At 37.3% G+C, this 15,675-nt stretch overlaps 2 protein-coding genes and 2 long non-coding RNA genes across 5 annotated transcripts; 1 reads left to right on the forward strand and 3 right to left on the reverse strand.

Moving 5' to 3' along the window:
* Nucleotides 1-4,750: 4,750 nt before the first annotated feature.
* Nucleotides 4,751-7,035, reverse strand: LOC121049726. Its single transcript, XR_005801168.1, has 4 exons — nucleotides 6,927-7,035; nucleotides 6,712-6,808; nucleotides 5,650-5,933; nucleotides 4,751-5,138 (listed from the first exon to the last, which is right to left on the reverse strand). It is a non-coding gene; the product is annotated as an uncharacterized LOC121049726 (long non-coding RNA).
* Nucleotides 7,036-7,555: 520 nt separating this feature from the next.
* Nucleotides 7,556-9,525, reverse strand: LOC121049804. Its single transcript, XR_005801374.1, has 3 exons — nucleotides 9,433-9,525; nucleotides 7,856-7,889; nucleotides 7,556-7,773 (listed from the first exon to the last, which is right to left on the reverse strand). It is a non-coding gene; the product is annotated as an uncharacterized LOC121049804 (long non-coding RNA).
* Nucleotides 9,526-9,809: 284 nt separating this feature from the next.
* LOC112173182 (probable disease resistance protein At1g61190) lies at nucleotides 9,810-13,629 on the forward strand. 2 transcript variants are annotated; one of them, XM_024310761.2, is made up of 3 exons: nucleotides 9,810-9,999; nucleotides 10,310-10,389; nucleotides 10,498-13,629. In XM_024310761.2, exon 3 carries the CDS (start codon nucleotides 10,503-10,505, stop codon nucleotides 13,488-13,490), a length of 2,988 nt encoding a protein of 995 aa, XP_024166529.1. In that variant the 5' UTR covers nucleotides 9,810-9,999; nucleotides 10,310-10,389; nucleotides 10,498-10,502; the 3' UTR covers nucleotides 13,491-13,629. The 2 variants fall into 2 exon arrangements, with proteins under 2 accessions (XP_024166529.1, XP_024166530.1); XM_024310762.2 differs by having other exon boundaries at nucleotides 10,310-10,354.
* On the reverse strand, nucleotides 13,548-14,749 carry LOC112173183 (probable carboxylesterase 12). The gene has a single exon (XM_024310763.2). The coding sequence runs from the start codon at nucleotides 14,609-14,611 to the stop codon at nucleotides 13,697-13,699; it is 915 nt and encodes a 304-aa protein (XP_024166531.1). The 5' UTR covers nucleotides 14,612-14,749; the 3' UTR covers nucleotides 13,548-13,696.
* Between the last annotated feature and the right edge of the window lie 926 nt (nucleotides 14,750-15,675).

A 15,675-nucleotide genomic window follows, 5' to 3' on the forward strand; every position in this document is an offset into this window, starting at 1 on the left:
CTATACTTCTACCTCGGTTAGACCTAAATACCAGTCTATTTTTCTTTGGGATGCTAGAAATTCTACTTGTTTTGATGGGAGTCGCTTAGCTGCTGATTACTTGATTCACTCTATCAAGCAACAAATTCGAGAGTTGATTCTTGGGGTTTTAGAATTATGCGTAACTCAGTAGATGAGCTTTGTATTTGTAGTGCTCTTGGAATCAGCGGTAGAGCCTCAAGAACACATAAAATTCGTGAGGTAAATTGGCATGCTCCTTGTACTTTTCAGTTAAAGGTTAATACAGATGGTGCTGCTCATGGGAGGCCAGGCCTCGCGAGCTATGGAGGTATTTTCCATGATCACTTGGGCAATTGTATGGGTTGTTTTGCTGGTTTCATGGGTTTCACAAATGGTCACTCAACTATGACTTATTCGACACTTTGGTCACTGAAGTTTCAAATATATCACTTTGGTCACTCAACTATTACATTGTCAATCACTTAAGTCACCCAAAGAGTATTTTTTATAATTTTTTTTAATGAAAAAAATTAACAAAGTGACTTAAGTGATTGACAATGTAATAGTTGAGTGACCAAAGTGATATATTTGAAACTTCAGTGACCAAAGTGTCGAATGAGTCATAGTTGAGTGACCATTTGTGGAATTCTCCCTTAATTGTAATCAATTTTATTATTGATGTCAAAAAAATTGGGAAAAGAAAAATGTGATTTATATCACACGTGGGAGCCCATGTTTTCTTCCTCAAAACAATCCCAACAAAGAAAACAAAGAAGAGCACGTGGAGTGCTTCTGAAAGTGAAAAAAAATAGTATAAAAATATATATTAAAAACTTGATATTAATATAATACTAATACTATATATATATATATATATATATATATAAACTTTTTGGTGAAAATGTGAGTGGGGCATAAGACCCACTGGGCCACTGCCTCCCTCCGCCTCTGGCTATATTCATCAGTTTGTAACTATTTTAGCTCAGTGCTCACTTTGAATACTTTATTTCATTTTGTCACTTTGAGTACTTTATTTTCATTTTGTTCTCAGAGAGGTTTTGGTTCTTGTCTCCCTCTCTCTTCTTGTGATTTCTTTTCTTTTATTAATAAAATAAAATAGAGGGATGGGCGGTGGGTTCCCGGTTGCAATGGCCCCCTTTTTTTTTTGAGATTGTGGGTGATTTTTTTCGAGATTGTGGGTGAGTACAAGTCACCACAAATCAGCTGTTGCAGAGGAAGTAATATCGCATAATCTTCTATTTAATTTAAGAAAAAAAAAATCTACATGACGCCCTGTTGGATAATTAATGGTTATTTGGTTGGATAATGTTGGAGATAAGATTGGTGTTCCCAGCTAGTCAGAGGGGGTGTGCAATATTTGTCCTCAATTAATGGCTCGTAGAATCCTGCATGATAGACTGATAGTCAAACTAATACTACTCCCCAGTTCTGTTATTCGTAAACTATGTCAAACTTGCTTATGAGTTATGACCAGACATGGTACTCGCGCTTTGCTGTGGGATTTGTTGTTGGTAATAATCTATAATAATGAAAGATATAATTGAAAATGACTTTATTCTTGATTAAACTGTTAAAATACCGTATATATATATTACATTAATTGGAATAGCATTTGTGTGAAAGAGACGCAAACTGTTGTCGATTGAACTGCTCCAGAAAGTACTTCCATATCATCTGATCCCTCGAAGCCTTTGATATGTATCCCTCAGGACACACTCAGCTTCCTGTTTTAGCTGTCCCAACAGTTGCATCCAGTGGCATTACCATTATCTCACCTGGTGGCAACTCCTTCTTGAATTCAACTTCCTTAAACTTGATTTGGCAAACCAATGTCAGTAACTGCTCTTTCTCATCTGTAATGTCAGTACCAATGTCAGTATGGAAGAAAGCAATTTCCTTATCAGTCAAACTTGATTTGGCAAACCAATGTCAGTATCAGCCATATCTGAAAGAAAACAAAGAACATCCAGACCATCAACCCAACAAAATGGAAAAGGTAGGAGAAAAAAAGAATCTGAGAAAATACAGAAGTCTCATCATCAATCCACTCGACACATGCTGCAATTATGAGCAGACTAACTACACACTCTTTCAAAATCTAATGTGGTTGGACTTGTGCACACACCTAGTTCACTCAGCTAGAACCACAACTCTAAATAGTTTGTGCAGCTCTTAATCACCAAATAACCCATTAAACAACATAAAATTTAGTAGATCTTTTGCTATTAATTTAGATTAAATGTCACACTTCTCTGTACACTTCCATTGGCCCTCAACAATACTTTTCACATTCCATCTGATGATCTGAACTATCTAATTGAAGAAACTAAGAGCAATATAAAGGTTTATAACATAAACATACATAACAATACTTATTTCAAAGAAAACAACAATAACTGGGTAACTCACACAATGCTAAGCAACCAAAGGCCCAAAATAACTCCCAAAAGGCATGCCCAATTCAAATTGAAATGCAAACAATAATCAACCATGACCACAATAGAACATATAGAGTTGTTCAAAGTAATCCAAAAGCAAAGTAGAAATCTTAAAAAGAGGATACCAATTAGCAGAGACTAAGAACTGACTTACAAAATATATCTTGGGATGGCTGATCATAGAAAATTTGAAAGGGTACTACAAAGTGCTTAGTGGCCAAGAAGAAGCTTTCGCTTAATGTCTCGATGTATCACCTTTGGTTCAATGACCTTCTGTAAATAAGCAAGGCTGCAAAAAGTATATCTTGTTAGATAAGAACAACACCTTGGCCTCAAAGGAAAAGTGAGATATCTATGGTGACGCATACCTCCATGAAGTCAATGCTCCAAGTTTCCATTGTTGATATACAGGCAGTATATCTGAGATAAATATTTTGCTCTCGAGTCTCGTAGCAAGTATGCACAATTATATATCAGGAGTATGGGAAAACAAATGTACCCATTGAAACCCACAAATACGTATACACAACGTCATTTTCAAATTCTAACTTTAAACGGTTTCACTTTTCCTAACAATACATCAGACAGAATACTTTTCATAAGTTGGAGGGCAGAACATTGCAGGAAGCCATCAAATGGGTATCACTTAGCTAGTATCATATTATAGGGAGAAAGTGCTTGACACCTCCAAGTAATCATCCTAATAACTGCTTTCTAATTGTTTTGACCAAAACTCAGTTACCCAAGTTGCATCTCTCTCAAGTTTATATTGAAATATCACATTATAATTGGTTTTCGACAACTATTATTGCAAGCCGATGAGTGTGAAATGCAGTACCTTCTGAAGAACATGTAGCTTTTCCCATTTGGATTGCAGTACCTTCTGAAGTACATGCAGCTTTTCCCATTTGGGCAAAATGGCAGCACTACAAAACAACATTAAATTACAGAACTTTCAATCAAAATTTGGTCTTTAAGCCCATAAACTACACGGTAATACCCTTCAATTACCAGACTCTAGTAAAGCTTCAATCTTTATAATCAACATATAATTAACACAAAAGGTACTGGGAATCATTAACTTCTATAATTAACACAGTACCTGCTAAAATGATTGAAGCTTTTCCCGATAATTATTGAAGCTTTTCCCAATAATTAACATATAATTACACAGTACCTGCTAAAATTCTATTCTTTTCTTCAAAGTCTCCAAATAACATATAATTAACATCATTTGAAAGATGGAAAGAAAAGGATCAGTGATGAAGCTAAGTAAAGTGGAAATCTGATCACATTTAGTCACATCATTATAACTATTCACCATTTTTAGCACAAACTATCAAAATATTGATTTCCTATTTACTAAAAAACTTACGTCATTGTTTGGTTTAGCTGTGCAATTGATTTGATAGGAATATTGGGAGAAAATCATAAATTAATTTCATGATTTTCATCATCTATATTTGCATGGATCCATTCACGTGCAATTGTCATGACTGAAACAGAAAGAAGAAGACTTTGAGCAATTCAAAGGTAAGGCATGCCTATGCATATTGCAGATTAAAGTCTGAGACCTGCAATTGAAGGTTTAACATCCTTTTTTTCAGGAATTCAAGATGTGGAATTTATATAATGGGTTCAAACCAGGTGGGTCTTCTCTGGCCCATGCTTTTGGTTTAGTTTGGATTCTTAGATAACTTGCCGGAATTGATCAGAAAAAATGCGTTTGGGCACTAGTACAATGGCCAGCAATGTCTAAGTGAGTTATCATCTTTCATATTTTGATCATTATTTCTTTTCATGTTTTATAATCCTCTTATATAAACTTTGTTTCCTTTTACCAGAATTATTGTTTAGTTGTGAATGAATCTGAATCCATTGTCTTTTCGTTCAAACATCTTTATAGTGTTCAATTAACTTACACTACTACAATTATGGCTAATAGCCACATACAACATGTGTGACAAAAATGGGCCAAAGGCCACATATGTGTGTGTCTATAACCCATTGCCACATTGCAGCCACTTTTATTTGGGTCAGTGCCCTGTAGGCCAGTTGCTTTCTCTTGTGTAGTCACGTTTATATAAGTACGTGGGTTAGAATGAGTTTATAATAATGGTGGGCCATGCCTTATATACCCGTGCGTCAAACAATTAATATTTAATTGCTTTTTTTATTTAACTACACCATCAGTTAAACTGGTGGGCCCCTGCATTTAATTGCCATAAATTAAATGTAACGAAAATTTTACTGCCAGCTACCCCATTACATTTATTCCATTCAATTCAATGTAAAGAAATTTTTAATGCCATTGGACTAAAGGATTAAAACATTACATCATTCAATACTTCATATTACATTAAAGCAATCCCAGATAATATGATACTTAAGTAATTAGGAGACAGAACCTAAATAATGAAACTTGCCTATGAAGCTAAACTGTTGTGGCCAGAGTTTGTTTCTTCATTTCCTCCCTAGGTTTATCTTCCTGTTCTTGGCTCTCCTTCAAATCGTTTCATTATCAGCCTCATGTTGTTCTCTCATTGCTTGTACCTCCAAATGAACACCTCTTTCCTCCACTAGTATTCCAGGATCTAGGTCAGGTATAACTCCACTACAGCCCCCATTGCCAATTAATAAGAGAATATTTGGGAAGCATGATTGGATTGAGTAATGTACCTAGCCAACAGAGTAAATGAAGATTTCAAATGGCGTCCAAATAGCTGATGCAGATAAATGTGAGGCACAAAATACAAAGTGATACATGCACACAAATCCAATCAGACAATTCAAATAAACAGATGAGTATAACTATAGAACTACAACTCAATTCCAACCTTCCCAGATCACATTCAAATCCAATCACACAATTCAAATAAACAGATGAGTATAACTATATAACTACAACAAAATTCCAGCCTTCCCAACTCAATTCCCAGGTCTAACTCCCACTTTGAATGAGATTAAACCGATGCCCAACAGAAAACATGACATAGCAAATAAATGAACAAGAGATTAGTCACGGAATTCATTCAAAGGCATTTTGTCTTAACAATAAAAAAATATTATATATATGACATAGCAAATAAATGAACAAGAGATTAGTCACGGGATTCATTCAAAGGCATTTTGTCTTAACAATAAAAAAATATTATATATATATATATATATATAAAAGACAGAAGCATACCTCATAACCATGTGTTCAGACCTTGACCTTTTCTTCAAGGCTCGCTGCCTTCCCAAGATCATCATCCAACTTCTTCCTCACATTCTCAAACTCATTCTGCAGAGCCCCAAGTTTCTTCTCATTTCCAGCAATACTTGATGCACCATAAGCATTGCGCTAAGAGAAAAAAACATGAGATCATTCACGCATGTCTTTTGTATTTCAACAAATTCATCGAGGGATTTATCGTCATGTCCCATTGCAACACGAAGATACTGAACCTCCTCCTTTAGCATCGAATCAGCCTGCTCAAATGGTCATCATGGAAAATTTAGAGATATGCCAGGGACCATCTGTCATGTTATTGCTTTGAACGTAAAGTTTCACTTGTGGAAGTGTAAAGTTTAGCTGATAGCCTAATATAATCATGTAATTTCTCAAAGCTCTGATAATGAGACTATGAATAAATTATGACATTAGGCATGAGCTATGTACTTCAATGTTTTCCCAAGGTTAAATCATGCACATCTACCGGTATAAATCACATGCAATAACTAGATTCAATTCACTCACAATTGATCCAAAAGTCACACCAACAGCTACTATCTTTTTGAGAAAATTGTGGAATGGTAAATTGTTCTATGCTTAGTTCATCAACAACAACTCGATTGGTGAAACTAAGAGACATATGAAGACCAACAAGAGATAGTAAATGAAATTGCAAGGTTTGACCAAATGGAAAAGATCATAACTTGAAACAGAGAGAAAGTGAGATATTTGTGCTCAACCCACCAATTTTCCGTCGGCTTAAAAAACCCTTCGCTGATTTTTCACAAATTAAAGGTGAGACTCAAATTGAGAAACAAACCAATAGATAAAATCCATCAACCTAAATAAAAGCCGAGTCTTTACTGACTTGAAGACCCTAGCAAGCAAAATTTAATCAATAAACCATAACTGGAAAACCCAACAAGACAACAATATTCGCCAAATTCTTCTCTTACATATGACGAATAGAACCATAAAAGAAAATAAAAATAATTTGGTAGCAACTAGTCTCAAGATCTGAAATCAAAATGGTACCTGATTGTTTTGTCGCTGGAGCTTTTCCATGGTCGATGGCTTCTTTCACCACGAGGTGATTCACAGGCTCCTTGTCGTGCTCAAACGTCTTCGATACCTTAATGCAAAGAAAAACCACAATCGCATCACAAATCACAATCCCCAATTCGAAAATAAAAGTTGGGTTAGATAGACCAGAGTTAAATCTGATAGGGGGATCGGGATCTAGTCCTTACGATTCAGTCGATCTAGGTTAATCGGTCATGGTGAATATGGAGAGAGTAGGAAGAACAGAGAGAGAGACTGGAATGTCTGAGAGAGGCTGAGAGCAGAAGTCGAATGATCGAGATGGATGTTTTCTAATTATATTTTTTTTTTTAAGTATTAATAAACCTATTCGTGACATGAAGGGAAAAAAATATATTAAAATTCTGTAAAAATTGGGGCCCACACAAAAGAAAACCTAAACAAGTATTAAATAGTTGATTACCCACGCTTTGGGCTCATACGTGGATAATATAGACACCAACATGTTATAGAGCGGTGGATATCAGCTCCATATCCACACTTAATAAATTTCGTGGGAATACGTGTGTGGCTGTTGCCCACATCTGTTGTGGTGTTAGCATAGTAGCTTTTGGTGTTGTCATGAAATGGTTATTTTATGATTAACAAAGTCATCTTCCTCAAACGAAACAAATTGCAACATGTTCCAGGAAGAAACAAAATTTTTAACTGATGAATTTCTTTTCTCAAGTTTCTACATTTTGTGATCTGTATCTACATCTTTTAGATATACTGCTTTCTTTTGTCTGTTTATTTTCTAAAAGTTTATGCTTCGTTTTAGCCTAATAATCAAGAACAGTTAATATAAAATGCTTCATTTATGCATTACCTTAAAGCCTTCACATCCTTTAAAAAAACACAACAAATCCCGCAACAAAGCGCGGGTACCATTTCAGCAAAACACAACAAAAACGCAAACCTAGAAATCTAACCAAATCAAACCTTTAAATTCTGGAATCTTACCAATTTCAATCCCTTTTCTTCTTTCCCGGATATTCTAGTGAACAAAATTTAGAACTGCGAAAGACAACCAAACAAAAAATAAAGCCAAAAGAGAACAAAAACGCAAATCCAAAAATCTAACCAAACCAAAACTAACCTCTTTTCTCTGTTTCCAGTCCAAATCTCTCCCCCTTTAATATGTACAATCTGCAAATTAAAAACAACAGACATCAAAAATTGATCATTGAGTTTGACCTTGAATAATAGTGAATATCAATTATCATAACAAATTCTCAAAGATATGAACAATCAAACAAACTGCCTCTGGAAGCAGAGAGGAAAAAAAAAACACATTCTATATTTTTTAGATAATATAATAATCATTATGGAACCCGAGCAAAAACAACTTCCTACATATTCTATATTTGAAATAAGAAGCATTATGATCCATTCTTCAGTCATTCTTCAGTCGTATTCATACATCAGTTGCTAACTATAAAGCATATACAACTTATAATGAATCTTTCGCGTCAACACAATCCTTTTCCCTCATAATCTTCAAAAAAAATTGGATCTTGGAACCGTTGGATATTCGTATAATTGTGAAAAGACCATTCAAAAGGAGATCCGTGAGGATTCGACAGTTGGATCGTCGTATAATTTTGTGAGGATGTTTCTAAAGGCGATCTGGGACAATCCAACCGTTGGATCTTCATATAATTGTGCAAAGATGATTCAAAAGGCGATCCGTGAGGATCCGACCGTTGGATCGTCATATAATTTTGTGAGGATGATTCTAAGGGCGATCAGGGACGATCCAACAATTGGATCTTCGTATAATTTTGAAAGGATGAACTTAAGGGCGATCCGTGAGGATCTGACCGTTGGATCATGCTATTAATCGGTAAAGATGATCATCTAGGTGATCTGTGAGGATCTGACCGTTGGATAGTCGTATAATTTTGAGAGGATGAACCTAAGGGCGATCCGTGAGGATCTGACCGTTGGATCATCGTATAAATAGTTAAAGATGATCCTCTAGGTGATCCGACCGTTGGATCTTCGTATAATTTTGAGAGGATGAACCTAAGGGCGATCCGTGAGGATCCGACAGTTGGATCATCGTATAAATCGGTAAAGATGATCCTCTAGGTAATCTGTGAGGGTCCGACTGTTGGATCGTCGTATAATTGTGATTTGTGAATTATTTTTTGTCAAAAAAGGAAAGGAAAAAAATCTAAAAAGATAGAAAATAAAAAATTCAAAATAGAAAACCAAAAACGTTCATATAGAGAAAATGGCAAATGAGGGGTTATATACATAAGTCTTAATTGGTTTTAGTTGCTTTGATAAAAAGTTATATATATATATATATATATATATATGTATATATATATATATATATATATATATATGTTTATGGGTTCCAACGGAAAACCCGCAAATCTGCTGGGTTTGGCCCGCGAAACCCGTTAAGTTAATGGGTTCTTACCGGGTCGGCCCGTTAAGAACCCACACCGTACCCGCACTATACCTGCACGTTGCCAGTCCTATAACCGAAGAACATCCAAATCCTACCAAGAAAAGAAACCCAACTCTTCTCTTGCTTTTGCTGAAAACTACTTAGATTGGTTCTTGAACAGGAAAAACCCAAAACTGTGATGTATGATGATGGAAAAGCTGAGAGACCGACAAAAAAGTGAATCAGACAAATTCGAACCCATCGTAGAATACCTGGGATGATCAGTTCACTCAATTTCTGTTCGAATCGAGCATCAACTTCTTCCCGTCTCCCTCTTCTTTAGTCTCAAGCTCTTTCTTTCTCTCGCGCTATTTCTCTCTCAAACTAAAGCTCTCAGTCTCGCTCTCTATTTTTCTCTCTCGCTATCTCTCGATCATTCTAAAGTTATCCACACACACACAAAAAAAAAAAAGAAGCCCAAATACCAACTCTCTTTGGCAGCCTGAAAATTGTCGTAGAAAATCAAGGGCAGAACTGTCACTCCACTGTTACATGATCAGTTGTGAACAGTTAACTCATCTTTCATATGTAGTATAATTTGAAATTCCAAATCCTTCAGCTGTCCCTCAAAAACACCTATGACCTACCATTGACTTGGCTTATCCTTTGTCACCTGTTCACGCTCTTAGCTCTGCTTTTGCTAACGTGTATTCCCTTATAGGAAGACCGATCTCACAAAAATTCGCTCTCATCCCTTTGCTGCTTGTTGACCTTTAGCTTGCTTCTACTTCATCAAATTTGATCTAAAGTCTCGAGGAGATATCATCAAAGTAATCCAGGTATCAGCTTTCGATCTTGGCTGCAGCTAATTATCTAGGTTGTTTATATTTTGGCTTCCATTTGATGTATAGCAGATCTGATTTGCAATCGTTTTTTCTATTTGTTCTTAATTCTCTATATGGATGGGTAAAACTTCTAGCTTACATGACAATTTGAACTTCAAAAGACGCATTTGAGTTCTCACATGTCCACCAGCACCAGTCATTTTTTCGTTATTCTCTGCTTCCTTTTACTGAGGATTCAAAACGTCTTGATCGACTAGTAAACACTCTTTCTTTATTAAATAATGAAGCATTTTAACTGGTTTAGGGATGTTGTGGCGAATCATGGCAGCAACTCAATAAGTTTCATCAGGTGGGATTTACCTCTCGCTTTCATTACCTCTTTCTGTAAGTGGACTTCATTTCATCTGATGCTTCATTTCCACATATATTTAATGAACTTGTACTTCTCTGGATTTATATCTTTAACGGTTTAAATTTTCCACGTGTTTTCAGATACTATGGATCCTGGAACCGCAGCTACCATCTTGAGCTGTTTATGTCCCATAAACGTTTTACAAGAAACAACAGCGCAGCGTTGCAGCTATCTTAACAAGAATCCAAAAGAGAAGATAGAAGAATTGAGATCAAAAATCGAAGAATTAAGGGCACTCTTTGAAGATGTGAATAGAAAACTAAAGCATGCATGTATTCAAGAAAGGAAAGCTCCCACAGCTCAAGTGAAACTGTGGTTGGAAAATGTTCAAAAGTTTGACAATAACGAGCGGCGCGATCTACTTTCCCAGGAAGAGAAGAGATGCTTATGTAGATATCTTCCAAATTATGCCTCTCGCAGAAAGTTGGGGAAACTTGTTGAAAAGACTATTAAGATGGTTGATGAGCTTCTTAGGAAGGGACAGTTAATTAAAGATGATTCATTGACTTATTTGCTGGTAGAGAACGTAAAGGCGCTTCCAACGACAGTAATAGTGAGCAATGAATCAACTAAAAGAACGATAGGAGAAATCTGGCGCCATCTGACAGCAGACCATGAAGTGAAAAAGATTGGTGTTTACGGCATCGGTGGCGTTGGAAAAACAACAATTATGAAAGAAATAAATAACCAACTCAAAAGAGAGATGGAGGAAAAGAAGATCACTTGTTTTGACAATGTGATCTGGATCACAATGCCTAAGAGTTCAAATTCCGAAAAATTGCAGAAGACCATTGCAAAATCTGTGAGCTTGCATCTCCTTGATCATTGGGATACAATGGAAAACGCAGCAGCCTTACTGGAAGCCTTAACACGGAGGAAGAAACTTTTGCTGATTTTTGATGATGTTTGGACTGGATTTTCTTTAGAAAATGTTGGAATTCCTGAACCAACCGGAGAAAATGGCTGCAAGTTCATATTAACTACTAGATCGTTAAGGGTGTGCCGAGCCATGGAGACAGACAAAGAAGTGGAGGTAAAGATGCTTTCTGAGGATGAAACATGGAGCCTTTTCAGTGAAAAAGTTGGTTCTACTGTTCTGCAGAAAACAGAAATTTATGTTCTTGCAAGGAAAGTAGCAAAAGAATTTGGTGGTCTTCCACTAGCCATTGTCACAGTCGGAAGAGCCTTGAGAAAAGTAGAGAACGAAATGGGGTGGCAGAATGCATTGACTGCATTAAGAGAGTCTGCAGCTAATGTGGAAGGCATGGAAGAGATGGTGTTTTCATGTTTGAGATTCAGTTATGAAAGATTAGATGATAACATTGTCCGATCATGTTTCCTATATTGTGCCTTGTATCCTGAAGGTCATCATATTGAAGCAAAAGAGTTAATTGAAAATTGGTTGTGGGAGGGTTTGCTCGGTGATGTAGGAAGACTACAAGCTAATATATGGAAGGGACAAATGATTTTGGCTAATCTTAAGGATTCTTGTCTGCTAGATCATGTTAACGCAGAGAGTGGCATTGAATGTGTCAAAATGCACGACTTAATTAGGGACATGGCAATTGATATTACAAGAAAAAGTAGTCATGTTTGCCTTATCAGAGCTGGGATTGCAGTAGAAAGGATCCAAATTCAAAGTGAGGAGATTGAAGACGTGAAGAGGATATCCATGATGTATAATGATTTGATATGTCTTCCTAAGAATCTATCTTGTCCCAAGTTATCCTCTTTGCTGCTGCAGTATTGCTCCGCGGACAAAGTAACTGATCTTTGTTTTACCGGAATGCAGAATCTTAAAGTACTTGACTTGTCTTTCACTGGAATTTCCTGTCTGTCTGAGTCCATTGCCAACTTGAGGAATTTGCGTGCCTTGCTATTGCGTAGTTGTTGGAACCTAACAAGGCTGCCTTCTCTAGAATTGCTCGAGGCTCTGTGGGATTTGGATCTATCTTATACTCCCATCAGAAGCTTGCCATTAGGAATGGAAATGTTACATCACCTTAAGCGCCTGAATCTTTCTTATACAGAATTGGACTCGTTTCCAGAAGGACTATTAACCACTCTCAATTTTCTAGAAGAATTGCTTTTGTTTGGTTCTCAATGTGCGTTTGGATTAGAACTTGTCAATGAACTCATCGCCTGCATAAACATCGTTGTTCTTGAAGTGCAATTCCAGGGCTCAGAAGTGTTTAATATTTATACAAGATCCGGGCATTGGAATAATCTACAGAGTTTCAGATTTGACATATGCTCATTCTTTTACCACAATATTGGAGCAATAAGGAAGCACGTTGAAAGGAGCAAGAGTATAACCTGCATAGGAAGTTTCTTTGTGAATGGTACTCGTCTTTTGCTCCCTGATTGCACTTCTGAGCTGCAACTCAGGCGCTGCAATGATGTTGATATATTGTCAAGATGCTTATCAGATTCCATCCAGTTGAAAAAATGTGCTGTCAGATACTGTAATCAAATGGAGAGTATAGTAACGACTGCGGAGAACAACTTGAACAGTCTAAATTCGTTAAAGCTGTATTCTCTAACAAATCTGAAGATGCTCTGCAGGGGTGTTGTCCCTCTAGGAACTTTCGGTGACCTTATGATCTTGCAAATCAGTTGTTGTCATTCTATTGAGACTCTATTCACTGTAACGCTGATTGAACAGCTCGGAAACCTTGAAGAACTCACTATCAGATATTGTTTAAGATTGAAGGTGCTGATACAGGAAGAAGGGTCAATCCAGAGAGCTGAAGTCAGCCTTCCAAGACTTAAGAATCTGGAATTGTATACGTTGTTGGAACTGGAGAGCATTTATAGTGAAGACATGATTTGCAATTCTTTGAGCACAATTACTGTTCAGAAATGTCCAGGTCTAAAGAAGCTACCTATCACCATATCGACAGGTCAAGGAGATCCACAGCGACAACCATCAACCACTCCACCAATCAAAGAAATCATAGCAGAGAGATGGTGGTGGGATTCAGTAGTATTGGCTAATCCCGATGCAAAAACCATCCTCTGGCCTAGACTGGTAGAGCCTACAATGATGTACTTGGAACTGGATGAACTCTGAACACTTCCAGGTTACCATATAAATTATGTCTACGTTAAAAAGTTGTTTGATCAATGCTATTAGAACCTCAATCATTATGGTATGTAATGGTGATCGTACATAACAAAGTAAATACAGAAAATAAGTTACAATCTGCTCATATCAACTAGTATGGACAGACCTTATTATGATTTCATATCCTACACAACACACACATTTCTAATAGCTTACTCCTGATTCATGAAAGCAGCTACCTTCTTCACCAAGCTCACAGCCTTCTCACAGCTCGGATCGAACAAATGAAACACATGATCTTCTCCTTCAGTCTCCTCAATCTCCACCACTCCACCCCACCCACTCTTCTTCAACGCCTCATAATAACTCCATCCCCTGTCCTTCAGAAAATCCTTCTCCGCCACAAACACCAACACTCTCCCAGCTCCCAAGCTCCCCAGTTTCGGATCCTTTCCAGGGTACACTTTCAGATCCTCCGACCCGCCGCCCGTCGGATATATCACCTCCAACAACTTATCCGGCCTCTCATTCCGAAAAAACGGATGAAACAAAACAACCCCCGCAATATTAACCCCACTAACTCCCTCCACTCCACTCTGACGCACCACGTGGTGCGCCAGAGTGGCACCGGCGCTGTCTCCGGCCACGAACACGCGGTTAAAGTCCGCGTGTTCGTTCAGCCAGGCTTCCGGCCCGTTGCCACTCGAATGGGCCGCGACCCATTCAAATGCGGCCCAGGAATCTTCAAAAGCGGCGGGAAGGGGGTGCTCCGGGGCGCGGCGGTAGTGGATGGATAAAGCGACGACTTTTGCTTTGGCAGTGAGGGAGTTGAGGTGGGTGTGGTAGATAGGGGAGTATGGGGACTCGATGACGAAGCCGCCGCCGTGGATGTAGAGGAGGAAAGGGAGTTTCCGGGTCGGGTCGGAGAGTTTGGGGAGGTAGATGCGGGCAGCGAGTCCGGACTCGGGTGAGAGGACGATGTCTTTGGATTGGACTCCGGTAGTCGGGTCGGTAGAAGGCGGGACGGTTTCGGTGCCCTTAAGTCGTTCAGCGCGTCCGTCTTTGTAGAGTCGGAAGAGGGGAGGGAATTCGAAGGCTATTTGGTCGTTTGGGGTTGCTGGGTCCATTTTCGATGAGAAAGTGCAGAACTGGGTTGGAATTGACTGGATTTTATGGGTTTGAGAGAGAGAGAGAGTGAATCTCGACCTTTAATGTTGAGACTTGAGAGTCGTTTAACCACTCTTTACTTTTGGCCGAAAAGAAATACTTGGATTCTCCAATCTCTCTCGTTCTAGAAAAGTTGTAATATTTCTCGCTCATTTAACAAGAATTTTGTAGTTTATTCAAAAAAAAAAAAAAAAAATTTTGCAGTTGAGTGTGGTTTGATTTATTAATTTCTTCTGCATGTACATGTATTTTTCTTTTCAGAAAAAAAAAATGATAAAAATAGTTATTGCAGAGAGAGGCTAGTGGGAGAGAAAAGTGGAATATGTGGGATTTATTTTATTTATTTTTTATAATAAAAAAATAATTTGCAATTGTCATAATGACCCTTGTGATTTAATTAATTCTCAGAGTATTTTAATGTTTTAGGGTCATTTTTGTCAAAAATTTTGATTTTGGCTAACAAAGCCTCTTCTCTTAATAATAGTATAGATAACTTAGCTATGCTGAAATGAAATGAAAGATAGGCGAAATTAAATGAAGCAAAATTATTTATGAGTTAGGTTACATTGTGTCTACTCAGTTCTAGAAGCTGCATTCTATATGCAATATATGTACAAACCATTAACTCACCACAAAATGGTAGATGTGATTTCATTACAAAAGATTGTCATGTAGGTGGAGGCAATCTCCCCACTTTGAGTATCTGACAACTTCACATGCTTTGCTCTTTCCATTTCACCGTTGCATTATCTTGCTTGTAGGAAGAAAAATCATCAAGTCCCTTAATGATGGTTATATGCTTTGTATACATTTTAATTTCTCTACAAGTTAGAGATGGTAGCTGGCCAAAATTTATTTCCTCACATAAATGTCGAAATGGTAGTTGTAGATTACTATTGCTGTGTAATTACGACAAAAGAGATTAAAGTTCTTTTGTAACTTCAACACTCTATAACTCTATGCTACTCCATCCTTCCAACAAATCACAACTTTAATTATGAATTTACTGCTAACTAAACCATTA

The sequence above is a fragment of the Rosa chinensis genome, chromosome 6 (genome assembly GCF_002994745.2).
Source record: "Rosa chinensis cultivar Old Blush chromosome 6, RchiOBHm-V2, whole genome shotgun sequence".
NCBI lineage: Eukaryota > Viridiplantae > Streptophyta > Magnoliopsida > Rosales > Rosaceae > Rosa > Rosa chinensis.

What these genes read in the sequence shown, in the direction of transcription:
- LOC112173183 (XM_024310763.2), bottom strand. Translation starts at nt 14,611, where the DNA reads ATGGACCCAGCAACCCCAAACGACCAAATAGCCTTCGAATTCCCTCCC.
- LOC112173182 (XM_024310761.2), top strand. Translation starts at nt 10,503, where the DNA reads ATGGATCCTGGAACCGCAGCTACCATCTTGAGCTGTTTATGTCCCATA.